Source organism: Gymnoscopelus braueri (assembly GCF_963280865.1).
Source record: "Gymnoscopelus braueri genome assembly, chromosome: 9".
NCBI lineage: Eukaryota > Metazoa > Chordata > Actinopteri > Myctophiformes > Myctophidae > Gymnoscopelus > Gymnoscopelus braueri.
This window is the reverse complement of record NC_137610.1, coordinates 19,938,990-19,966,040: the sequence shown is the minus strand read 5'-3', so window position 1 is coordinate 19,966,040 and position 27,051 is coordinate 19,938,990. Positions and strand designations below refer to the sequence as shown.

Genomic DNA, 27,051 nt, shown 5'->3' with positions numbered 1-27,051 from the left:
CAAACACAATCGCGTCAGCTACATCCGATAAGAAGCTTAACGTCCATTACATTTCCATTTTTATAATAAGTTCTCCTTTGTTTGACTTTTCCCTCCTTTCCATTTTACACCAACCTCCCCCAAACACGCACACACCATTTTGGCAGGTGTTCCACGTGTGTTTGCTGACGCTGCGCTATGTCCAACCCCCCTGGCAGTCCCATAATTGTTTTTAAGCGTTGATATCGGACACTGACAGAGGAAGACACGCAGTGGAGGGAGCGGTCATGAGACAATGAGGACGGCATCAGTCAGGCTGTGAGAGAGAGAGAGAGAGAGAGAGAGAGAGAGAGAGAGAGAGAGAGAGAGAGAGAGAGAGAGAAAGCACCGCTGCACATCATCCTTTCATCCTTTTGTTTGCTCACAGGCAGTGTTCACCTCTCGGCGAAGACGAAATTCAATCTTCATCCTTTATTCACACGCTCTGTATTTGTGTTTCCTTCCTCTTCACCCCACCCTTTCTCCTAACTATTCTCTGCTCCCCCATCTCTGCCCCCCTTCCGCTCTCTCTCTCTCTCTCTCTTTCTCTCTCTCACACACAGACACGGATACAGAGGCACAAAATCTATCTCTTTCTGCCCTACACATCGGTCACATCTACATACCCACATGCACAAAAGGCCTCTCTATTCAGTTGGCCCCAGGCGGGGTCGTTTGAGTGAACATTGTGTAAGTCTCTTTCACCTTCAAATCTGTAATTACCTCAGCGATTGTTACGCTACGTAGCTCTGCTGTCTTCTTCCTATACAATACACCCCCCCCCCCCCCGCCCCATCCCATCTTCTTCCTCCAATACCAACCCCCCTGCCCCATGCCGTTTTCTTCCTCCAATAACAAGCCCCCATCCCGTCCTCTGGCTCCAATACCATACCACCCCACCCCCCACCCCACTCACGGGGAGATGAACAAGAAGTTCTCACGAATGGCAGGTACAGCACTACCTTGAACTCAAGTGCTGGACTGATCAGAGCTCAGAAATAGACTGAGTCGGAAGGTCAGGCAGCGGCATGAAAATATGATGAGGTGTTGCTCTGTGTGTGTGTGTGTGTGTGTGTGTGTGTGTGTGTGTGTGTGTGTGTGTGTGTGTGTGTGTGTGTGTGTGTGTGTGTGTGTGTGTGTGTGTGCGTGCGCGTGTGTGTGTGTGTGTGTGTGTGCGTGTGCACGTGTGCAAAAGGATTTGCTTCAAAGACCAGTCTTCCGCCTCCTCTGGGGAGCGTGCACTGTAGCTCCCTGTTTGAATCCCAGATCACAAGTGGGAGGGAGACCTTTGCCTCCGCTGACATACTTAGAACTGTCACAGATTGATTGGCCTGGCAGTCATTTACAGTATTTATAGGCCATAGTGTTGTAACTGCCGTGCAGTATTCCACCGCTTTTCAGCTTTTCATTGCTTTCTCTGTCTCTAACACGTCACTCACATGCTATATGCCCCACACACCATACCCGTACCTTAAGCCTGATTTATAAGTCATCATGCGCCGAAAATAGCCGATCTATAAGCTCATGCTGCAACGTGTTGCGAGCTTGTTGATTGACTATTTTCAGCACGCGACCATGACTTAAACATTACACCTCTGTCTTTTTTTCCTTTCTCTCATTTCATAAATCAGAGTCTCGCATAGGAAAAGCATAGGCCCTGGATTAAGTCAGCCGTTGGTTTGGCAGGGCCCGGGTTTGAGTCCTTTTGGCAGCATTGCCCGTCCTCAGAGCCCGCGTCAGTGCCAGGATGGCATACGTCAGGGGGGCAACAGTGGAGCATTGTGGCCTAACGCCCACATTTAGGGGCCTGCTGAGAGGGGTCCACTGACGGGAACACTGAATGTTACTGTTATGGAAAGGCCAACGATCTGCTTTGTATCCTCGGAAATTATGTCGTAGCTTTTAGTGGTCCAGCTGTGCTAAATATGTGCATCTGTTTTCATTCTGTTGAGACGTCTCCTGCACGGTCAAATGCCAGTGCTAATTAAACTAAGAAAGGATACATTTCAACACTCTCAGAGTTACAGTACATGAACACTCCAGATTTACTGTGTAAAATGTGTTTGTTGATGGACCTAGTGGGAAGTATGCGTACACTCAACTGGTTTGGGTGTACATGCTTAAATGTGAGTGTATCTGATGGGAAGAGCATAGCCCCATAATGGTTATTATGCTGCTTCTCTTCGCACCTCCTACTACGAAAAAACACAAAGAATCTCTTTAAAGTTCATAACCTGTGTCTCTTTGCAGCATTTAAGTGGTTGTTCCTCTGCAGTGTAGCAGTGCTGCAACACTTAGTGACGGGTGAAGACTTGTTTGCCATAGAATAGATTAATCACAGATCTACAGAAGGAAAACAGGCGCCTCCGGTGTCTTGAGTTATCCCTAGACATGACAGTCTCAGACAAATCCCCCTTTGTGTTTGAGGTAAGACGTTTAGACTCGATTGGTCTTGGCAGACGAGACAGTGTGACTATCGTTATTAATCGGATAACAAAAAAGGTGATGACACATATGAGGCTTTTGAAACAATATGAAATAGACTGCATTGTCCGTCAGTTTGGATGGGGATGACAAATCTAGAGGAATGGCATTGAAGTAATGTAAAACACTGTATGTCAAAATGTTATAACCTTCACCACAATTGCTCTTCTATATTCCCTGACAGTATTACTCAGTTGTCATACACACAACACATTCTTTCAGATTATTTAACCACATGTACCTTAGCTTCCCTATTCTGGGCATGTCATAATAATAGTCTTTTGAAAGATAATATATCTTTCAAAATATATTGAAAAAAATTGCAGATCTACAAGCATACGTGTCACGCTGCAAAGTGTCTTCTATCTTTGCCAGAGGGAGGGTGCCTAGCCTAGTATAGAGCCCTGGGGGACTTGTCCTGTCAATGAAGTGTATAGGTTTTAAGTGCTTAAAGTACTCTAGACAGACACCGATCACAAAAGTCCAAGACCAGCACATTTTGTGGCCCATGGAACCAAATCCATCATATTGGCTGACCGGGAAGTTGGGTTCTGAATAACAACGCTTCCTTCGATGTCCCTCGGTACTTGTATAGTTCTGCAGCCGTATGCAGAAGTGGGCCGTGAACCCTGCAGGAAGCTGCTAGTTGCACATCGCTGCCCTCAGACTAGCACTGTAAGACAGTTTACCTTGGGGACGGAGCGCGTGCCGGAGAGTGATAAGAGCACTGCTTTGATCCAACCGAGCGAGGCTGTGGGACGAGGAGGGAATGTAGGCCAAGGTACTGATGTTGCATCATCCCCTTTCCTGTGTGTCTTAATGTTCTTACGGCGTGGCTCCTATGGGGCCGAGCTGTCTGGAAGAGGGCGTGTGTGTGTGTGTGTGTGTGTGTGTGTGTGTGTGTGTGTGTGTGTGTGTGTGTGTGTGTGTGTGTGTGTGTGTGTGTGTGTGTGTGTGTGTGTGTGTGTGTGTGTGTGTGTGTGTGTGTGTGTGTGTGTGTGTGTGTGTGTGTGTGTGTGTGTGTGTGTGTACGCGTGCCAGGGGCTGACTTATCAGCGCCAACATTCTTGAGCACACTGCTAGTAGGCCAAGGAGGTAAATCCCTGTATATTTTGCCAACTTTAGAAACTTCATAAATTTGTTCTTCTTCATGTTTTGTATTGGCTGAAATATTTTAACTTTAATTATATAATGGGATGGAAGTCAAAAGGGTTCGTATCAAGTTGAAACCATGCCCAACTTTGGAGATGACTGACATCATCGATATAACAGAATAAATAGGATAGGCTGAGTTTATGCACCTTTATTGTCATTGCAAAACGAGAGAAAGAAAATGCAGAAAGGAAAAACAAAAGGCTCGCATGACTGAAACACCAGAAGCTGCAGACCTTGGCTGACAACTGGCCACATGAAGTCCGAGATCCACATGGGAGCTACGCCATTATTAGACCCCCTCTTGTTTACCTTTTGGAACTTGGAACTAATGGAGGTCAATGGAAGCAAGGTTGGATTGGGTTGGAACTTTGTATAAAATAGAACAGAATAGAATAGAATACTTTATTGGCAACAGTTAACTAAGCACAGTATCGCCGATTAAAAGCGGAAAAATTGATTAAATTCCAAAAAAGCGGATGCTTATTTCCATTGTGGTCCATGACCAAAAACCATACAAAAACACAATATAAATACTAATACTGTAGAACAAGCGACTTAACAAAGGCACACCGAAAGCCAACTGTAGCTAAAGGGGCAGTCCAGCCAGGTTATAGGTTTATCTACGTCCAATTAGTATTTAAGTGAAGCCATGATTTATCAGTTTTAAACTTAACACTCTCTGAGTTAAATTAACACGGTTAATTTAACAGCGGTTTTACAGTGTACAAAAGTACATGTGAAAGTACATGTAAGCCAATTTGTTTGGAATAAGAACATTTTATACTGACAAGAATCTATCTCTGATGTTGACTGATTTCATGTTGATTGAAGATGTATTTTACTGTGCATTCTGGGACTCTCTGTCAGTTGTGTTTGATGACTGATACAAGTGACTGATGTATTCAAGACTTTGATATGTGGAAGCTCGTATCTCTTTTACAATCTTGTCCTGGGTCAGCTGACGTGGTGTGTAGGATTTGACAACCCGGGGGACTGAAGTGCTTTTCATCTGAGTGACAGAAATCACAGCCGCTTTGCTGGGTATGTAATCCCTCACACTGTTTTCAGTTGCATGTTAGAATCATCGTAGTCATCATGGCTAATTGACATCCTGTCAGAACTTCAGTCAGCTTCCCTCAGTGAAAATAGGACTCTGGGGGGGATGATGAAAATGTATTGTTGAGATGTCTGCCATTGAATGTAGGCCTACATTAACATTATAGATCCTCTAGTCTAGGGCTGGATGATTTTAAATGGACAAAACCAAATATCAAAATATTATTGACCAAATACCTTAGTATCGATATTGTGATGATAATATCATATTGTGATTATAATATAAAAGATAAAACAATTTTTTTTGAAAATTTGTCAAAAATAGCAAAAAGCTTGTATATCGGCTATTCTTGCAATTGAAATTTGAATTGAATTTGTTTACCCCAATATAGTAGTTCTGCTGTTGTAGCCTCTGTACCCACACATAAAAACTGCTTTTGTGTCATACTGGCTCACCTGCCAGTGAGGAGCCTCCACCGGGAGGACGTAGAACCTCTGTCCTACTCCTCCTGCCCAACACTCCCTGCTGACAGGTGCCGCCCCAGCCCGTAGGAGCCCATGCAATGGACAATTGATATGCATCTAGGCTTATTACTTTAATTCGCTAGGTGTGAGTCGGGAGCCTTTGAAAACTTTGTTGAGGTGTGAATTTAAAGTAGTTTTAAATCTATGCGTGTGCCTGCGCGTGCTCCTGGTCAAATAGGTTCATGCACGGCGTGCAAGGCCGTCCTGTGAGCATTGCACCCCTGCACTCGACAAAGTGGATTCCACGGTCGTGGGCAGGTACTTGACCACTGCGCTACCTGAGCACCCCACATTTGTTAGAAAATTTGAAGGTATAATATAGGGCTGAAGTGATGAAAGGTCCACTTATGTCATATCACAATATTATGGTATCCAAAATCCCACACGATATCTACTGTAGTCTCATATCACGATGTAAATGTAATATTCATATAGTGCCCACTGCCCAGCCCTAACCTCGCGTTTTTTGTTCCGAACTGACTGGTGTGGTCTGATTTAAGCCACAAATTCCCTCATTAATATCCATAGCCAGTTGGGTACCGTGGGGTTGTTTCCCCACATGAATACGAGTAGCCTAGCGTCCCCCTTCGCTACGAGTTAGAATAAAACATGGATATACCAAACTAAATATTCCAACAAGTATTTGAAGAAACTTCATAAGATTTCAGAGGTTTATAGGCCCTACCACTTTGACACCCCTGGTTTCTGAGGGAATAATTTGTAGGTGCACAGGCTATATCAGTATCAGCTGATTCTCACTAGACGGTAGACCGGATCAGAAAACAGCAAAAATAGTTGATCTCATTCTAGCCCATGCCCTGCTCTGATTTACGTAGCTATCGGTTACACTTTTAACCCATTAAAACCGGGAAAGCATCTGTGTCATTTTAGATTTTAGCTATATAAATAGCAATGTCTTTTAGGCATATGATTTTTGCCATTTTGTTTTGTGACACTGTAATTTATGCTATTGTGGCCAGGGCTCCTTTGAAGAAGAGACATGAGTCACATCTCACTGTGACTCATGTGGTTAACGACTTTCAACCTGGTATCCCTATTTTGGACATTATAGGCAAAGAAAATCTAAAAATGAAAAACATTTTAAGAGAAACAGCTATGTTGCATGAGCATCGTGATGCAATGCGAGCTTGTAGATCGGCTATTATCACTATTTGTTATATGACTGAGTATATATAGGGCTTAAGTGGTTGCATAGAGGTCTAATAATAAAAAGATATTAAAGAAATCTTTCATTGGTTTAAGAGTAGTGAAAACTTTTTTTCACTGCCAGCCCTCTCTCCTCTGCTGCCGATTTACAGCAAAGTCCAGAAAAGGCCTTCAGGGTTATGAAAGCAGACATGAGACAGGCCTTTCGTGGGGTGATTGATTCAATGAGTTATTGATGGAATGCTACTGCCCAGAGGCTGGCTATTGATCCTCTGTTTCTATAGGGAAAAGAGGAGAGTGTTGTGCACATACAGATCTTGTCTGACTCGCATGATTGCCTTAGAGAAGAGAAGCATGAATTAGACCGAACCAGCATACAGAGGGGCTTTATTGCCCTTAAAATCAACATTTAATAATGCATGTGCATGTGCGCACACATACACATAGAAGGAGAGAGAGCGAGAGAAAGAAAGAACGAACGAACGAACAATATGTCACACCAACCTCACTCCAGTCCCTGCTAAGTGGCACTCTCCCCACTCTCCCACTTTGTCTCTAACTCTGTCTGGCTTGAATTGTGAGTTTTATTATGGTATGAAAGAATATGGCTCGCAAGAGACATTCCATTTACATAAGGGATCACTCTAGATCTTTTTTTCTTTTTTTTTTCAACTGCTAGCCGAGAGAGAGAGAGAGAGAGAGAGAGAGAGAGAGAGAGAGAGAGAGAGAGAGAGAGAGAGAGAGAGAGAGAGAGAGAGAGAGAGAGAGAGAGAGAGAGAGACACACACACACACACACACACACACACACACACACACACAGAGTTGGTGTTATATGTAAGACACATGGAGCTAGTCCTATGAATTATAGACCTAGTTATGATCTACAGCACATTTGATTAAATATGAAGTGTCTGATAACATGTGAAAAATGGATTACACAGGTACACTGCAAAATCCGGAGTGTAATTTGAACACCGAGAGCGTACAAATGCTACAAAATCGGCCTGTAACACTCAGGATTTTACCGTGTACTGTGAGATAGACATGAGATGGTACAAACAACGAGAAGAAGCTAGACTGTATCGTTGCTGTCGTGCAGAAACCTTGTATCTCTAAAGATAAGGAAATGGAAAATAATAACCTGTGTTCTAATGGCTCCACTGTAGTTATTATTTAGTCACAAGCTCTTGTTAATATTGGGTAAATATGGGTTCAATATTTATAAAACCCACAGACACACTTAACCACTTTCATTCACTTTAAAAAAAAATCTAAAATCGCAAAAATAGCAGATCTATAAGCTCACAATGCGTCACAGCGAGATGCTTTGTGAGCGTGTAAATCGGCTATTTTTGCTACTTTTGTGTGACACTGTAGTATGATGAAGTAGGGCATTAAATTATGAAAAAAACATAAAAAGTTGACATATGGAGATACAAGCTTTCTACCTGACAGCAACGATACTGTATGAGAAATAAAGTAATAGAGCAACACTACTGCACTGTAGAAGCAGTTCATTTAACTACAATCCAATTCACTTTATTTATAGAGCACATTTAAAACAACAGTGTTGAACCAAAGTCCTGTACACTCAGTAAACAAATATAAAATACTTAGAGTAAAACAATAAACAATAAACGGGGGAAAAACACATAGAGGGTACAACACGTAGACACATTGCCTAACGGAAACAGAAACTCTCAGTCTGAATCATCGAATGCCAAGGATTACAAGTGAGTTTTCGAACTATTTAACTATTTATAACTCAGATGATGTAACCTTACGGGTCCATTTGGTTCCACTTGTACACTGAGGATTTCACTGTGTGTACTCTACACAAGCACTATAAATACAATAGCTTCCAAATAGATTTAGATCACCGACACAGAGACAAATTAAATATTTAGTTTTCATTTGGACTGCCAGGATGTTTACTGTGTCAACCGAATTGTGCTTGGTTGTCATCGCTAAATAGAGACTGCATGACGTGAGGAATTAGACATTAACGACTTTATCTTTTGTAGGCTGGGGGCTGACAGCATTGTATTGTGTTGTTGTTGTTGGCATTCAGTTGACATGAGTAAGCATAGCCTCTATACTTGTGTCAACACACCGAGCAAAAACACAGAGGAAATTGGGCTCATTTGATAAGGCACTGTACCGTCTCTGCTCATGTTGACACTTCAAACGTGGTGTGTTTATATCGAGGTATTCATCTGGGAACATTGTGAGATTTAATAATCAGCTGATCCCCTCTCTCTCTCTCTCTCTCTCTCTCTCTCTCTCTCTCTCTCTCTCTCTCTCTCCCTCATCACTTCTGAAGCTTCCCCTCATGTCATCTACACCTCTCTCTTGCCTCTGATCAGTGCTGACATCTGTCCTTCTCCTCCACTGTATAACACACACGCACGCACGCACGCACGCACGCACGCGCACGCACGCGCACACGCACACGCACACGCACATGCACACACACACACACACACACACACACGCATGCAAGTGCTCGCACAGACACACACAGACACACGCACACACACACACACACACACAGACACGCACACACACACACACACACACACACACAGACACACAGACACACACACACACACACACACACACACACACACACACACACACACACACACACACACACACACACAGCAGCAGCAGCATCACCACAGACTGCCTCACAACGCAGCATATTGATTATGTTTCATGATTCCCAGCTGTGATGTGACTGAAGCAAGCCAAGCCAGAGCAAAATAAATAAAATAAAATAATAAATAATGAAAAGGAGAGATTATTATTTCTCTTCATCACATGACTATTCACACGCATTTCACGCTGTTGAGTAGGTCTACTGTATGAATGTGCTGTATGTAGCCTACAGTTAATTGCACTAATGTATATCCTGTATGTTCATACTTTGTAGGAGCCTCATACTTGTCAAAAAGGGGATTCTGCCTCCTCCTCTGCCCTACAAAGTTCTTTCATGTTAACACAATTTATTCTCTGTCTGACCTCCTTGCTTACTTTATTGGAACTGACTGCAAATTCTGAGAACTTCCTGTTCTTTTGTATCACCATAGGGGCCCACGAGCACCCAGGGCTTTATGTGTTGTCCTTTTAGCATAGCTTGTTAAATTGTACTTGCTGCACCGTTTGCAACGTGCTAATAAAGTATTCAATCAATCAATCAATCAAAACCATCCATACAGCAGGGGATCTTCAGCAGTCTGTGGAACAACAGCTGGTGGCCCACGATGCCAGTCTGCATGACAAGGTTTTGTTTATTTATTTGATATGTAATGTATTCCCGACCATTATGTATCTGTCTGTACGACAACCTCCCTCAAGCGAGCCGATCTCTCACTGCTATCACTCACTTCTTTGTTGTGGGTAAGTGTGAGTAGCCTTGGGAACCAACAGTTTCCGAGCCATGTGTGGCCCATAGGTCAGGAGCCTATCTCATGTTTCTGTAGCATGAGGCAGCTTGATGTACACCCCTGAAGTACACCCCCTGGATATGACGCTAGTACAGTATATCTCAGGGACTTACCCCCATTTCAACCCTTGATGCTGAGTGCCGAGCAGGGAGGCTATTATTATAGTCTTTGGCATGACCTTGCCTTGGATTGAGCCCTGACTTCCCAGTCTCAGGGCAGACACCACGAGGCCCAGTGTAGCCTTGCTGGTAAACATGGTTACAGTCGGGCTCTAAGACCATAACAAAAAAGGGGAGACGACACGGAGATAAGTGTAAATAAGTGTAAAGTTTATTTAACAAATAGTTAAATAAGTCAATAAAGTAATTCGTTTAAGTTTCCAAATCATACAGGCAGGGAAACATGCTGCCCACTGGAACTGAACCTAGCAAATGAACATAACAAAACCAAACAGAAATGCTCTCCTGTGTGGCACACGCCAGAGGCCTGGACACGTACCCACAACACGTTTGTTGTGGGTACTTGAAAACAATAGACGTCACAGAGGTTAACAACCTGTTGCAATACATTTTGCGCGCAACTTGAGTCGTTGAGTTGTCTCAACGAGGTGCTTGTTACAGGATACCACGACAACATATGTGCCTTTCAATAAGCACATCGGAGATGCAATTATCCCAACCCAGAGAGATCCCGTCTTTGCAGTCTGTGCATATTGCTCAATTACAATATGACAGGTACAAGCTATAAATATTCACAGCCGTGGCCCGTGAGTAATGTCATGCCGACTCACGTGTAATGTGAGTTCCACAATGATTGATATAATCAGGCGAATTGCGTATTTATAAATCTGACGGAAAGAATGTGTCTGCTTATTTCTGTCCTTCTTTGTACCCAGTTTTATGCAAGCATTTTTATGACCATGGTTTTCACGCTTTTGTGTTGGTCTCATTCACAAAGTTCCTCCATGATTAATCAGGCCATGCATATGATTAAAAGAGGAGGGGGCCAAGTACAGACCCCTAGGGCACCACTATCACTGAAGTAAATAAGGTCAATGATCATACACGGTCATACATAATCAATGTTATCCTCACTCTGTGTAGGCCATGTTTTAATACATTTTGATTTAATTGTTTATAATTAAGATTCAAGAAGATGTATTTGTCACACACTCATAACGTATGCCCAGTGAAATGTTGGTGTGGCCTACTCCGCCAGACTGTGCTAACAATGTAAAAAAAAAATAGGTAGTGTACGACTAGGTAATAAGATTATAATAGCCTTTTATTATTATTTTTAAATAATAGCCATACGTTTACTGAGCAGCAAAAAGTAATGAAGTGTAAAGTGTATCAATTGTGTCAGTGAGTAAAGTGTAGACATTTTTTAAATCAGTAGTATAAATATACACATATACAGGCAATTTAGAATGGCATCTTCCCTGTTCCTGAGGTAGGATATGTTGAAGCCAGAAGAAATATACAGAAAATAGAATATAAATGGAAGAATAAATTATATAAATTACAATACATCTGTCATGACTCAATAGTTTAAAGTAATACTAGGTAACGTTTTCAACAAAACTAAAGTTAAATTGTATATCTTTTGCGAGTGGCAAAAGTTTCACAACACCCACTCCGTGAATTTCACCCCCGGAAGCCTTTTATTTATATATTTTCTATTGAACGTGTACGGGGGGGACTTTCCCGGGAAAATGACGTTCCTGGCCAACGTCATGACGTCGTGGCCGACGTCCTCAGGAACTACCGCAACGGTTTCCTGTTTGGCCAGGAACTACCGCGCTATTAACAAAAAGGAACCTCACGCTGATTTTAAGATAATGTAGGATTGGAAGATCGAAAAAGAACAGAAAAAGAAAGCACAGCTCATGGTAACTAATGCTCCACTGGCTAAGAGAAACGATCCGTAGATAGTATAAAACAATTAAAAGATCGCTTTTTGAAACGCTTCCGGCTTCCGGTGAAAACGAATGGAATTCTGGGTAATCGAGGACTAGGGAAATTGTATGCAGTGACGGTAGTGACCAGCAGAGGTTGCTAAAAATCGTTATTTGTGATTCTGCATTGTACAACTTTAACTTTCAAGCGTAAGATCAGCCTGGCAAAAAAATATGTAATGGACAGTTTTATGTTGCCTATACTCTAAGATTTCCTTCAGTTTGTCTGTGCTGTTTATAATCTTCAAGCAAAGCTTACAATGTATCTTGTCTGATTGTGGTCTTTTTTTATGAGAACGTAGCGTGTTAGTTCTCAGTAGCCTCGGAAACCCATGCTTTTTTTTTAGTTCTCAGTTGTTCATGCATCTACATCCAGAGGGCAGAAATAGAAGCCCACTCTATGAGCATTTTTCAGTCTAAAGGTGTTTTCAGACGGCTATGCACTGCATACTCAGATACTTGGATCCACGTGTTTGCACCGCACTCATCATGATGTGAACAGACGTGAAAAGTTCAACACATCTCATCTCTGGCAGCAGGTGGTTGTAGATAGACCTTAGGCTTAGATAGACCTTTATTGATCCCACTGGGGAAATTCAGTCACCAGAGGCAGCTCAGCTTTTAAATTAGATACAGAGTAAGAAACGTACTGTCAGATACAGCAGATACAGGTATAACATCACAAAAAGCACCAATCAATAATGAAGCAATTGAATACATTAGTATACACTACACAATAGCCTGCACTACACAGAACAACAAACACAAAGTCACATTGTCATCACAGTATCCCGCCCAAAAAAGCACAATCAAATGGTTCATGATGAACATGAACGTGACAGTTTCACAGGATTGCGCCGTGTTGTCGCTACATCTGTCAGATTGCCCGCGCCCCTTACCTGAACGATCGCCTCTGAAAATGAATTAAAAGGTGTGTGTGTGTGTGTGTGTGTGTGTGTGTGTGTGTGTGTGTGTGTGTGTGTGTGTGTGTGTGTGTGTGTGTGTGTGTGTGTGTGTGTGTGTGTGTGTGTGTGTGTGTGTGTGTGTGTGTGTGTGTGTGTGTGTCTATGCATAGGTAATCTCGGAAACTGATAACACTAACACTAACACTTTCAAATTAGCCTCATGGTGGTGCTATACCGGGCCACTTTACATTTTGACCCATAAAGTCTTGAACCGCAGGTCAGTACAATCAAAATGGTAAAAGTGGATTCCTTGGATCATGATGCAACTTGCCATATATAATAGACCATGCCAGAGGGGCCATGCCTATTTCCGGCTTTTACATTTTGATCAAAACACTTTTTATTACTACTACATATTTTGTCCAAAACTCACACAAATCCCTACACATTATCTCTGGAGTCATGTGATACACACATATCATTAAAAAAAATCATATTCCATTCCAATAGCAGAAAGAGTCCTGCACACTGTCTTCAAATGCAATGTTATCCTTGCATTTCAAGATGCGGGGGTCTTTCTTCTACGCTGATCGGCCCTCAGTCTTCTCCAACGCAGCTGTCATTCTGTAGGTGTGCATAATATAAGTCTTGCTCGTTTTTGATTATTTTCATGTTGCAATATTTGGTAATAAAAGCAATAAGCCTCGCGAGGCTGTTGTTACAGAGATTTTAGAACAGCTCATGCCTAACAACTCCCCTTGGCTGTTCTAAAATCTCTGTAAACCAAGGTCTCTTGGGGTTTATTGCTTTATTTTACAACACAGCTTTGAATGCGGCTCAGACAATCATAATCAAGGACCGAAACAATCCGTTTTATGCCAAAACACTTGCTTTTGTGTGATGCTCATGCAGTCTCTGCAGTGAGGAGTTTATTGTCTCCGCCAGGCCGAAAGGCATGGCGAGAGAGTATGTTTTACCCCCTGTCCGTCCGTGTGTCCGTTTGTGTGTTTGTGTGTCCGTGTGTCCGTCCGTCCATCTGTCTGTGAACAGCTAATCTCAGGCACCGTTGGCCCGGTCGCTGCGAAACTGTGCACACACACTCCCTGGATGCCAATTCAGAACCTCTGCCCCAAATATTTCCGTGAAATTTCACGCGCACATTCCCACTAGGCCGAGGAACAAATGCCACTTGAACGTTTTCAAATCAGCCTCATGGTGGCGCTATAAAAGGCCAATTTGCATTTTTAACTGTAACTGCACCGATCTGCGTGAAACTTTGCACGCATACTCCCTAGAGGCCAAGGAAAAACATCTGCCCTGCATTTTTCACATTAGCCTTTTATAGCGCCACCAGGAGGCCGACTTATGTAAAACACATATTTTGAGATTAAGCTTTCATATTTTATCCAAATTTCACGCAAATCGGTACACATAATCTCTATAGTCATGTGATCAAGATGGGTCTATTTGATTTTTCATATTCCATCCTGATTGGCTAACATTGACATCTAATGTTTGCAGGAGTGGCCCGTTTTGAACAAAATGCCGCAAATCATGAACGCAGCGTCCGATTGTGGTGGAACTTTGCACGCACATTCGCACTACGTTGAAGAACAAACGCCACCCTTTTCACATTGCCCTATTATAGCGCCACCAGGAGGCCGATTATTATTTTTTATATTACTCCTACATATTTTGTCCAAACATCATGCAAATCAGTATACATTATCTCTATAGTCAAGTGATCAAGATGGTTCCGTCCGATTTTTTATATTCCATCCTGATTGGCAAATTCTGAACATTGCTGGCCCACAATAACCTACCTGACCTGGCGGAGACCTGTGCTCCGAGGAGCACTTTTTCTAGTTTTATACTGTACTACTCCTTCCAATTGTATCAAAATTTCACGCAAATCGGTACACATGATCTCTATAGTCATGTGATCACGACAGATGTGTTTGATTTTTCATATTCCATACTGTTTGGCTAAGACTGACATCTAAAGTTTGCATTATTGGCTTGTTTTGAACAAAATTCCGCAAATCATGAACGCACCGTCCGATTGCGGTCAAACTTTGCACGCACATTCACACTATGTTGAGGAACAAATGCCACCCTTTTAACATTGGCCTGTTATAGCGCCACCAGCAGGTCTAATTTAGCGAAACAAATGTTTTTAACAAAATGCCTCAAATCATGAATGCAGTCAGTGTCCGATTGTCGTGCAAGGCCTAAGAAGAAATGGCACCCTTTTCACGTTGGCCTATTATAGTGCCACCAGGAGGCCACAATAGCCTACCTGACCTGGCGGAGACCTGTGCTCCGAGGAGCACTTTTTCTAGTGATAACAATACTTTTGGACTTTTACTCAAGTACATTTTTAATACCGGACTTTTACTTGTAACAGAGTATTTCTACATTGCAGTATTGATACTTACAGTAAGTACAGTACTTAAGTAAATGTACCTACACTGTAGTTACATTCCACCGCTGAGTAATATATGCAGTAGTCTTTTGTTGCACACTGATGCTAAACAAGCACTGGACCTTGATTACGTCAATCGTTGATTGTGCTGTTATCTTCCTTCTCTCTGTGGTGCAGATTGAATTTAGCTTAATCAGGTGATTCAATCACAACATGTAAACAATATAGATCTCTGACTTCCCCCATTGAAGGAATTTTAGACTGAAATATATAAAATGACAGGGAGACACCAGAGATGTGTCAGTGAGCTGGTTCCTGTTGATGAAGCTTCATAGCCTTCTCGTCTTTATACTTCCTCTGTCTCTCCAGAACTACATCAGGATTTCAACATTGAAACCTACTGAGACCCATGTATATAATGCCTTAAACAGTACAAAATCATATCATATATTATAATCTGCTCATAACATTGTAAGAGGACTCATAAATACTCATAATGCTTTATAACAATAATCATAACACATTATAAAAAAATGTCATGTAGACTTAAAAAAATATAATACTTTATAATTACTTGTCACTTGTTTCTTTTGGCCAGGATAATAGTGTATTATAATTGTTATAGCTATAATCCATTATAATAATTTCACAATGCATCATACTAATACATTGTTATAATGCCTTATAGTGTGATAAATGTCACTATAATGGTCATTGGGTGTTTTAAGCAAAGTAAAGAAACATCAAATATATGCACCAAAGGTGCGATGTGACGCGTTGTGAGCTTGTAGATCGTCTATTTTAAAAAAAATGTACTTTTACTTTTGGTACTTTAAGTATATTCTGATGCCAATACTTTTTTACTTTTACTCAAGTAACATTTTGAACACAGGCCTTTTACTTGTAACAGAGTATGTTTGTATTGTGGTATTGCTATTTTTACTTAAGTAAAATATCTGAGTACTTCTTCCACCACTGCCATGCAGGTGGTGCTGCCTCAGTGAAACCTAAATGTGAGACTAGTTAATATTACTCACTAACTTACTTACTTATTACACTTATATCCACTGATAGGTTCTCCCTGCATTCAAAACACAGTTAAAAAAAACACCAAAACAATCAGGAGGAGTCTCATCATCAGGTCTCCTTTTCTTGTCTACAGGTGAGTGAGGAAATCTCAGTCAAGTTACGCAGACCCACTTCATCAATACATGTCCTCTCAGTGGTTTAAAGTAACTTAGTACATTACATTTACTCAAGTACTGTACTTAAGTACAATTTTGAGGTACTGTTACTTTACTGGAGTATTTCCAGTCGTCTATGCTTTTACTTCTACTCCACTACATCTCAGAGGCAAATATTGTACTTTTACTCCACTACGATTATTTGAAAACTTTAGTTACTTTGCAGATATAAATTATTACATTATAAAACATACATTAACCACTTTAGCCCCATTTTATATCTAGGCTATTTGACAATAGCCGATCTATACAAGCACAGAACGTGTCGCATCGCGACGCGCTGTGAGCTTGTAGATCTGCTATTTTCAAACATGTTGCTACTTTAAGTACATTTCGATAGCAATACTTTTGTAGTTTTACTCAAGTAAATTTCAAATTCCAGACTTTTACTTGTAAGGGCACGGCCCCACCACACTTTTATTTTACCTCTGGGGCGGAATCTGTCAATGCTTTGTCAATGCAAATGCGTGGATTCTTGGTCTTGCAGATTTTTTCCAAGAATCCACGCATTTGTATTGACAAAGCATTGGCAGATTCCGCCCCAAAGGTAAAATAAAAGTGCGGTGGGGCCGTGCGCTAACAGAGTATTTCTACATTGCCGTATTGATAATTTTACTTAAGTAAAACATTTGAGTACTTTTTCCACCACTGCATGTCCTGCAATAGTTGTCAAATCGTGCACCACTTTGATGTTGTATGTCGAGGCTATCATAAATACAATTGCGCATGAGCTAAATAAGACAAATCATTATTAGGAATGGGTGAAGAGGCCGCTCTGTTAATGATGTTTTATTTGATGGTTTGACATTGTGTTGATAATGTAAACCTTTAAGACGTGCTTTCTCTTAGAGGACAACTCCCCTGCTTACAGTATAGAGACTATTACAGCTCATTTGATTTTGTGATGAAAAACGGTTGCTATACATTGTGTTTAACATCATCTGTCTTATACAGTATGCAGATCTGTTATCTGTTATAATGATACCATCTCTCTCTCACACACACACACACACACAGAGTAACACAAACTTCAAGGCAGACATGAGTTCAAAAGGTACAGTATGTGCTCTCTCTCTCACACACACACACACACACACACACACACACACACACACACACACACACACACACACACACACACACACACACACACACACACACACACACGCACACCCTCCGATATAATACAATATATTAGACAATGTTTTTTGAACCCTCTAATTATGTATCATCCGTAACCATATCATTTTAATCCACCAGCTCTCAAGACGAACGATAAAGAAGTTTGTATCGTGATGGTTGGAAAGTCCGGAGCAGGAAAGAGTGCCACTGGTAACACCATCCTGGGTCGTGAGGCATTTGAATCCGAATTTGCATTTGAATCCGAATCTCTGACAATGGACTGTCAGAAGGCCAGAGGTCTAGTGGATGGTAGAAACATCTCTGTTGTTGACACACCAGGATTCTTTGACACCAGATTTACAGATGATAAAGTTATGAATGATATCAAACAGTGTATTTGTTTTGCTCCTCCTGGTCCCCATGTGTTCCTGATTGTGATCAAACTGGGAAGATTTACAGAAGAGGATCAGACATCTGTGGAAATGATTCAGATGGCATTTGGTGACATGTCGAACAAATACACCATGATTCTCCTCACTGGTGGTGACCTGCTCCAGGGTAATCCAGTTGAAGACTTTGTGAAAAAGAGTCCAAAACTACAAGCAGTAATCAGCAAATATGACGGTCGCTATCATGTCTTCAACAACGAAACCAAGGATCCCTCTCAGGTCACTGAGCTGCTGGCCAAAATCAAGTCGATGGTGGAGGTTAATGGAGGAAGCCACTACACCACTGAGATGTTCCAAGAAGCAGAGATAGAGCAGCAAAGGATTATTGAAGAGGATGAAAAGAAGAGACTTGAAGCATATTTAAGAGGTTTAGAGGTTCTGATACAAGAAGAGACACAGCTGAATACAGATGATGTGCTAGAATCATGTGATTGTTGTAAATGTAAATGTAAATGTGTGTTGTTGTAAATGTTGTAGTGAAACCCACAATGAAAATTGTAGTTGGGATACAAAAATGCACTATCCAATGAATGACAAAGCTTCAGTGATATATATTCAAGTCAAGAAATCCACACCACTGTTAAAGGGATTCTAGGCAACATTAAGCCTACATTTTAAAACAAGCAGTGACACACATTGTATCCGAATAAAGCAGCCTATTTTCGGCATGGCCCGTTCAGAAGGTCCCCCCTGCGATCTCTGAACTTGCCTAGAATCCCTTTGGGATATGGAAAATTGGAATCCTAGGATTCCAATTTTGTTGTCAAACACCGATAAATTGACCACATATATGAAGTTAAACAACTAAATTCTATCCAAACGATATCTTAAAAGTAAATTCTGTGCCTCAAAAAATAAGTTTGAGAGCGTTTTAAAACCGAAAGTAAAAAGTAAAAACAGCGCAGCAGAAAACAATGGCGGCTCGTTCCATTTTTGTCGGCTGCATGCGTTTCATTTACGTCCCGGATACCCGGATGTCAAAACATAAATAGTAGGGAAAATACGGATTTCAGAAAGCAGGAAATCACCCCATTATATAGTGGCTGATAGAGGGGGAAAAGTGCCGTATTTAAAAAAACTTGTCATTGTGTAATAAAATGAAATAAAAATAAAGTTTTGACCACTACAGGTGTACTTTGTGTCTTGTAATATTGAAAAAGGAAAATGTACTTTGTAATTTGTACTTTTGCATACCTAAGCATTTTTAAAAGCAAGCAGGGCCTACTTTAAACAAGTACAAATTTGACAGAGCAACAAACTTTCACTTGTACAGTAGTTGAGTAATATTTGACCAGGAGTATCTATACTTTGACTCAGGTGGGGTTGACTCACTGCAGATTAGTAAATTATACTGTATACAACACAGGTGATAAATTCAATTTCAGAGGGTCTAATGGAGGGACAATTCAATTTATTTTCAAGATGGTGGGGACACGTCCTTCACGCACCTATGTCAACACATTTTGCCACAAAAGCAAATGTGAAGGAAAAAAATAAGTTAATTTAATTTAGACACAGATGTGACAGTAACTTTTCAATGATCAATTGGTCAAATTATAGGCAAGATTTTAAGTTCAATACATTGTTTTTTCAAACAATTAATTTCGATTTTTATTTGGAAAATGACTACAAAATGTGTCTGTGAACAGCTAATCTCCGGCACTGTTGGCCCGGTTGCTGCAAAACTGAGCAAACACTCCCTGGATGCCAAAGACGAAACTTTTTCGGATTGGCCTGTTATAACAGGCCAATCCGAAAAAGTTTTGTCACCAGGAGGCCGATTTTTGCACAAAACAAATGATATTACTCCTACAAATTTTGTCCAAACATCACGCAAATCGGTACACAGTATCTATTTAGTCATGTGATCAACACGGATCTTTCCAATTTTCCATATTCCATCCTAATTGAGGCACTAAACACAAATGGCACCCTTTTCACATTGGCTTATTATAGCGCTACCAGGAGGCCACAATAACCTAACCTACCAGACCTGGCGGAGACCTGTGCTCCGAGGAGCACTTTTTCTAGTTTTCACTGCTCTCCTTCTCTAGAGCAGTGTCTATCAACCTTTTTTGTGCCAAGGCACACCTGGCATAGCCAAATAATCCCAGGGCACACCTAGATATTTTCACATTTCACGAAACGATACGATACGATATTGGGCACACAACTTCGATACGATTTCGATACGATACGCACTTTTTTATCATGAAAATATATGGGTGAGAAAAAAAGCAAATGCAAACAAATATTTCTGTTTTTGCATTATTCAGACATGCAAACTTGTAGCTTTTCAGCTTCCACTAGCCGCTAGCCGTTTTGAATCCAAATAGGGCAATAGTGTGACACCTGACCCGAAAAAAAACAGCATGTTGTCACCCTTTTCACCTCGGGGCTGTTTGCATGCCTGATTATTATTATTGTTTAAAAAAAAAAAAAAAAAAAAAACTTTTTTTTTTTTTTTTTTAAATGATTTTTTTTCAAACCTCCTTCAAACGGCGCGGCACACCTCAGCAGTAGCCCCGGCCCAAAATTGGGACGTTTGCCAGGGTTGATATACACTGCTCTAGAGTGGTAACACTGTGTGTGTGTGTGTGTGTGTGTGTGTGGTGTGGTGTGGTGTGGTGTGGTGTGTGTGTGTGTGTGTGTGTGTGTGTGTGTGTGTGTGTGCGTGCGTGCGTGCGTGCGTGCGTGCGTGCGTGCGTGCGTGCGTGCGTGCGTGCGTGCGTGCGTGCGTGTGTGTGTGTGTACTTGTATTAGGCTACTATACTTGTACGTGAGGGCCAATTGTACCAAAAAGTATACTGAGAAACCATCATTGTGAGGATAACTTTCCTGGTCCTCGGTGAAAATAACAAAATAACATTGGTATTTGATTTATACTTAGACGTCCATATTTATACTTTTTTATATACTTATATACTATATACTACTGCCGCGCACGTAGAATAACCGATGCCTTGTGCGTTTATACATTCAGCTATTTCCGGCACTTTAAAAAAAAATCTATTGCATTTCATTTCAATAACCCCTTGACATCCTGAAGATTAAAAAGCATTTATCTTATTTCAATTGAATTTTCGAATTTGCCATTTCATTTGAACTATTGATTGATTGATTGATGTAGTTTATTTAGTAAGACATGAGAATAGTACATGACAGTACATAACAGTACATGGAAGTACAAATTCACAATACAAGGTCTACTAAACTGGAACTCTCATTAAGCATGCAGCTTGTTTAAGTCATGAATCATGATGACATATAAGAGGCAGACAGATATACACACTATTATACAGAATGTCATACAATCAGCTTTCAGGTTACTGGTATGAAGAGAGAAAAATATATATATATACAAGAGAGGAAAATGAAGGAGGGGGGGGGGGGTGGGGGTAGGTTAAGACTTAGACAGGGGCCATTTTCGAATTGCAGCCTCCTGAAGGTGTATCTTTAGGGCAGTTTTGAAAGTGAGTAGGGTTTTACACTCCTCTATGCCTGGTATCTATTCATTTTGCACTTCTGCTTGTAACAGAGTATACGGTATCTACATTGCAGTATTGATACTTTTTCTTAAGTAAAAAATGCTAGTATTTTTTCCACCACTGTGTGTCTGTGTGTTTCACCCAGCAGCCTCTATGTGTTGCTGCGTTGAGTTCACATCGGCAGATACAAAGCTACAAATAATGCTGTGTAGCTTTGTATCCGACAGTGTGAACGCAGCATGGTCTGTCTCCGTCGCGTCGCTCTCGTTGGACAGCGAAGCAGGAAGTGGTTAAAAAGCACGCTACGCAGCTGAGAGCTGTATGGAAGCAGCTGATTATGATGATGATGATAAAAACACGGAAGTGAACGCATGTCCTAGCGGAGTCGTTGCCCAACTGCTCTGGTTAGAAGTGAAAGTAGAGCAGCAGCAGCAGCAGCAGAAAGAAAGAAAGAAAGAAAGAAAAACAACAGTAGCTGACCGTGCTGCTAAGGAAGTGTTAGCATCAAAGCTAACAGCGTCGCAACAACAAACCCCCGCAGACAGAGAGAGAGAGAGGGATAAGAGGAGAACAGAGAGCAGCAAACCAGCAAGCACACACTGGAGTGAGTTGTTGCACACTGGTAAGGAGAGAGTGACTGTGTGTATGTGAGTGTGTGTGTGTGTGTGTGTGAGAGAGTATGTGTGTGTGTGTGTGTGTGAGAGAGAGAGAGAGAGGGGGAGAGAGCAGTGGGAGGAAGAGGGGTCTCTCTGCACTAAAGCAGTTTTTCTGCTGGTTGTTGGTGTCAGCAGGAGAGAATACACACACACAACTCAGGAGAGGAAGGCCCCAAGGAGAGAGAGAGATAAGGAGAGAGACAGAGAGGAAACAGCGATTGAAATGGAGACTGTAGGGGGGTCTGTTTGTTGCAGACCCTGCTGTGTGTGTGTGTGTATAGTCTCTCACTTAATGTAGGTTGGACCCACGGGGCGAGGAGGCTGGTGAAAGACTAAAACGAAGGAAGCGTTAAAAGGTCAACACAGGCCTGTCAATGCTCAGAGAGAGGTGGAGCTACAGACGAGGAGAGAGAGAGAGAGAGAGATGGTGTTTGTTTATGTTTGTTTGTTTGGTCACGCTGAGGGTTGGTGGTGATGATGAAAGCAGTTTGCTGTTAGCTTGTGTGACAGTAAACTAGATGAATGGGATGTTTACACACATTACTTCCAGGTGACTGTTGGACTCTTGGTCCAGTAACTCTTTATTAGGTGAGATGCGAAGGCTTTGTGAAACTACTGTATTGAGGCTATGTATGGATGGATGGATGGATGGATGGATGCATGTCTGTCTGTCTGTCTGTCTGTCTGTCTGTCTGTCTGTAGCCTTGTGAGCCTGTTCAATGACTCAATATATCATCTGTATCATCACCAAATCACAATATAATGCTTTATAATAATGTATGAAATCTCCAACTCAGTACTTGTAGTAATTTAAATTTGGTGGTCATAGGTCAAGGACGCTGAGGTTATCTGAACCACACAGCTCAACCAGAAGAGATAGTTCAGAAGTGTGTATGTTATTCCTAATGACATTTTCCCACCCCCAATCGCGAAGACAGGCAGAGGGAGGGGAGCACCAACTTGGATGCCGCTTAGGCCATTAGCTGTTCAGCTCGGGCACTTGCTCACCTGGCGGCTGGCTTGGGCAAGCCTCAATGTCTAGCTGTTGACGCTTCTGCCTTTTCTTTGAATCTCAAGTGATTTAAACAAAGTAATCCATTTGTTGGAAAACCTTGTACATATGCAGGATATTGCATGAACCACAAAGTGCCCACCCCCAATAAAGTCCCGGGCAATTGCACGCAGAAAGGAGACGGAGCACTTCAGAGTTATTTTATACTATCTATCTGGTGTCAGCAACGGTGACCTGACCTGGCCCCTGGGGGCTGCACGTGGCCCCTGGTGGGCCTATTGTCATGGCAGACCCCTGAACAGTGTGTTTTATAGGGGTGTAACGATACGTTTTAACAACGATTCGATACGTATCACGATACTTGGTTGTCGATACGATACATGAACGATACAGGTTAATTTAGAACGATACGATACGTTTCGATTCAGCGATTTAGTCGATACGATACATGAACGATACAGGACAGGTTAATTTAGAACGATACGATTGGATTCAATGATTTAAAATCGATATAGTAACTATTTATTTACCCAAAAATTCTGTGTGAAAAATAAATACCTGGATACTGGATATAAACCCCTCTTTCTCTTTTCTTCTTCTTAAAAGTACTTAGTATTGATATAATTGATTATTTGCATTGCAGAACGATTCGATACGATTATTTGCATTGCAAAACGATTCGATACGATTCAAAGTCAAACGATACGATATTTAGCTGTTTGCATATCGATATAGTAGATCGTTGAAAATTCAAAACGATGCATCGATGCAGTTACTGTATCGTTACGGGCCTAGTGTTTTACCAGCCACAGCCACTCTAGGCAATTTTAATATACAGTAGGATGGAACATTTCAACAAAGTAATTTCAACCTCTTTACTTCACGAAATATTAAGCATTTAGGCATCCATTAAGACGAAAACCATTTAAACACATTATAAAAGGACATTTAAATATATTTAATAAAATAATTAAAAAATATTAACTTAATTCAAGAACTGTCGCAAGATCTGGCTTGGTGCTGAACTGTAAAGGTACATCAGAGGTCTGATGAAGGGCCATTGAGGCTTACTATGGTGGAAGCCTATACATGTTACATTTTTGGAGCATGATCCACTCCTGTGTGCAGACTTTATTGTTTTATAGATGTCTACTTCTGTCCTGTACCTGGCACTTTATTGAGTGGATGTGACGTGCGTGCTTTCTTGTTTGTCCACATAAACTTTTAACTGAAATAAAAACATATTTTTTGCTTAATTACTATCATTGTAATCATTTAACAGTTTTTTTGGTAAGGAAAAAAGAAATATGATTAGACATTTATGATGTATTGGGTTAATCAGATAGCGTAAGTTAGCACTTAGCAGACCAAAATAAGCAGCAAAAAAGGTACAACCACACAACATTAGAATAGATTAGACGTCCTTTATTATCCACAAGGGAAAATAGTTTTGCTCGGGTCAATGCCCATTCACAACAACACAACATACGAGAGCCAACCGTGCCCACTTATTAGAAAGGAAGTGTATGAATACAATTTCATACCATTGGCAAAGCTTTTAGTTTTAATGCATAATCTTTTGTTATTATCTTTGGTTTTGGTTGCCCTTTTAACAAGGGCAATGATTGTTTCAGAGTTGGTGTTGTTTATATTGCACTGGGTCTTCTATCTTTTTCCGTTGCCCCTATTCTATGGTATATTACTATTTCAGGGATATCAGGGAAGCTGAAACCTGAAACGATTAATAAGTACTGAAGAGCTTTAGGATGTATCATGTAAAGGCTCGAAATTGTGTCCATTTTGGTCGCATATGCTCCAGAAATGTAATTTGTGCAACCTATTTATTTTTCAGTCAAACAACCCTTTCTCTGTACATACGCTAGTACACTCAGTATGTGTCTCATACAGTAGGCACTCTGTACGTAGGCAATAGGTGCTACTGTATGTAGTGTGGAGATAGTTTGCTCATTGGCACAATGTACTGGAGATGTCGCGAACATTCCAGCTCTTTCTATGTGATCTTAATCAGTGTCAGCCTGTTGTTTATTCTCCCCTCATTCTCTCTCCTCATAGTTTCTGCCATACTCGTATACTTGCTGTCTTTCCTTGTTATTGGCCCTTCTGAACAAAAGTCAAGCCACATCACGCTAGCAAGCAATTGAAAGAGGAAGTACAATGTTAATTGACTTTTGTCGTATTTCATGGAGGCATAGCGCAGAAGAACATTTCATATTGCGTCCTGCCATGTGTTTTTAAGGCTTCTTAAACTTGTATTACTTGTACACTGTACTTTTATCATTCATTTAATCAATAAAAACATCTAAATCATAACTATTTATAACCTGCCCCCTACCTTCTCTTACAGGGTTTACTCATCTGAACCCGGCAGTTACCACCTGCTACCATGAGTGGTCTTGGGAAACCCGGGGACAGAGTGATGCAGACAGAGAACCTTCCGCAGATGGACGGGTCATGTGACGCATGCGAGCCTGACGAGGCCCAGCCGGCCACACAGATGTGCCGTACCTGTAGCTTTGCTTTCTGCGCTAACCACGGCGAAAGACACGGCAGCAGCACACGCCACCCATTAACGCCATATAGTCGAGTGGAGCCGCCATCTCGGAGGCTGGAACGGGCTGAGATCATGGCTGGGCGGGTCGAGTTTGAGGCCCAGGCAGCAGGGAGGATGGCGAAAATAGAGGATTTCATTGGAGGCCACATAGCAGTGCTGGGGGAGATGATCCATCAGGCGGGGGATGCTATCGTGGAGAGGGTCGGGGTTGAGGTGGACGCAGTGATTGGAGAAAGACCGGGCATAGAGGCACAGAATGGTCTGTCTCCAGAGGATGACGAAGGTGCGATGGCTGAGGGCGCAGAGGCAGGCGAGGAGGCTGTGGCTGCACCACGAGGGAAGAAAGATACCGTGACGGTGGAGAGACTGCGATGCAAAGAGCATAGACAGGAAGGCTCCCTGTACTGTAAGCCAGATGAGAAGATCATTTGTGTGGTGTGCGCTGTGCAGGGGGACCACCGTGAGCATGAGATCATCACTCTGCATGAAGCTTATCTCTGGCAAAAGGTGAGAGTCGCACATTGATGACATGACGGGTTTATATGGATTAATGCATGGAGCTGCAGAACCACTTTATCCCCCTCTACTGCCATGTGATGATCATTATACTACAATGCATAACATCCACACATCATACAATGTAATCACAACATCCGCTATCCGGTTTGCATTTCCAATGCAGTATAGCTGTATGCCAATAGCTGCAGGCTCTGTAGACTTTAAGTCAACATACCAGGGCCCCAGGATGAGCTTAGTGATGTTTTAAACATAACCATGTAGCATGATCATCCCAGTGACATCATATGAAATTCATGGCGGGCACATGAATAATTTGTTTGGCAACTGCGAACAAATTGGCATCAATAGATGTGATGCACATATTCCAGTGTCCCTTTGGCTTTGTATCAAAATAGTTATATGATCTCTCTATTCCCCACATGTTTTTTTTTTTAATGGCCGTGTTTAACATAGTTCCACTGAGTCGCCAGCCAGTGGCATGGCAGTCGGTACAGCATCCCCGGATTACATGCAGGATGAGTGATTAATAACCGGCCTGAGCACCAGCCTCAGTGTCGTGTCGGCTTGTGACGTTATTGTTTTCCCATTTAGGGTGAGATGTTATCAACACACTGATGAGCGCATTAGAATTATGTCACTGTGTAGAATTAGCAGGGAATGACTGACTGTGATAAGATCAGGATTCTTGTCTAAATTTTAATTCTTTCCACAATCAAAGCTTTACCGAGTCTACAATGTCGCCTCAATACTGAGCCTTTGTCAACAGCTTGTCTGAAAAGACTGAGAAACCGAAAGCTGTGCTTGTAAAAGTGATAAATGGCTGGATTTGAGAGCGTTAGCTACCAC

The 27,051-nt window shown here is 41.6% G+C and overlaps 3 protein-coding genes across 4 annotated transcripts in view; all 3 read left to right on the top strand.

The window, feature by feature from the left end:
* Positions 1-27,051, top strand: part of pdhx (pyruvate dehydrogenase complex component X) — a 408,353-nt gene that overhangs the window by 224,428 nt on the left and 156,874 nt on the right. The gene's annotated exons all lie outside the window — the stretch shown is intronic.
* Positions 851-25,494, top strand: LOC308092217 (GTPase IMAP family member 9-like; the record flags this gene model as incomplete). Its single annotated transcript, XM_080438062.1, has 5 exons — positions 851-968; positions 2,269-2,322; positions 3,098-3,283; positions 17,648-18,372; positions 25,480-25,494. 5 exons carry the CDS (start codon positions 851-853, stop codon positions 25,492-25,494), a joined length of 1,098 nt encoding a protein of 365 aa, XP_080294188.1.
* trim44 (tripartite motif containing 44) overlaps positions 21,724-27,051 on the top strand; it is a 77,095-nt gene continuing 71,767 nt past the window's right edge. Inside the window, exons 1-2 of one of the 2 annotated variants that reach the window (XM_080437837.1) lie at positions 21,724-22,050; positions 25,480-26,193. In XM_080437837.1, coding sequence (XP_080293963.1) covers positions 25,519-26,193 — 675 coding nt within the window. In that variant the 5' untranslated portion in view covers positions 21,724-22,050; positions 25,480-25,518. Of the gene's footprint in view, positions 22,069-25,479; positions 26,194-27,051 lie in introns of both variants that reach the window. The other variant, XM_080437836.1, reaches the window with a different exon arrangement.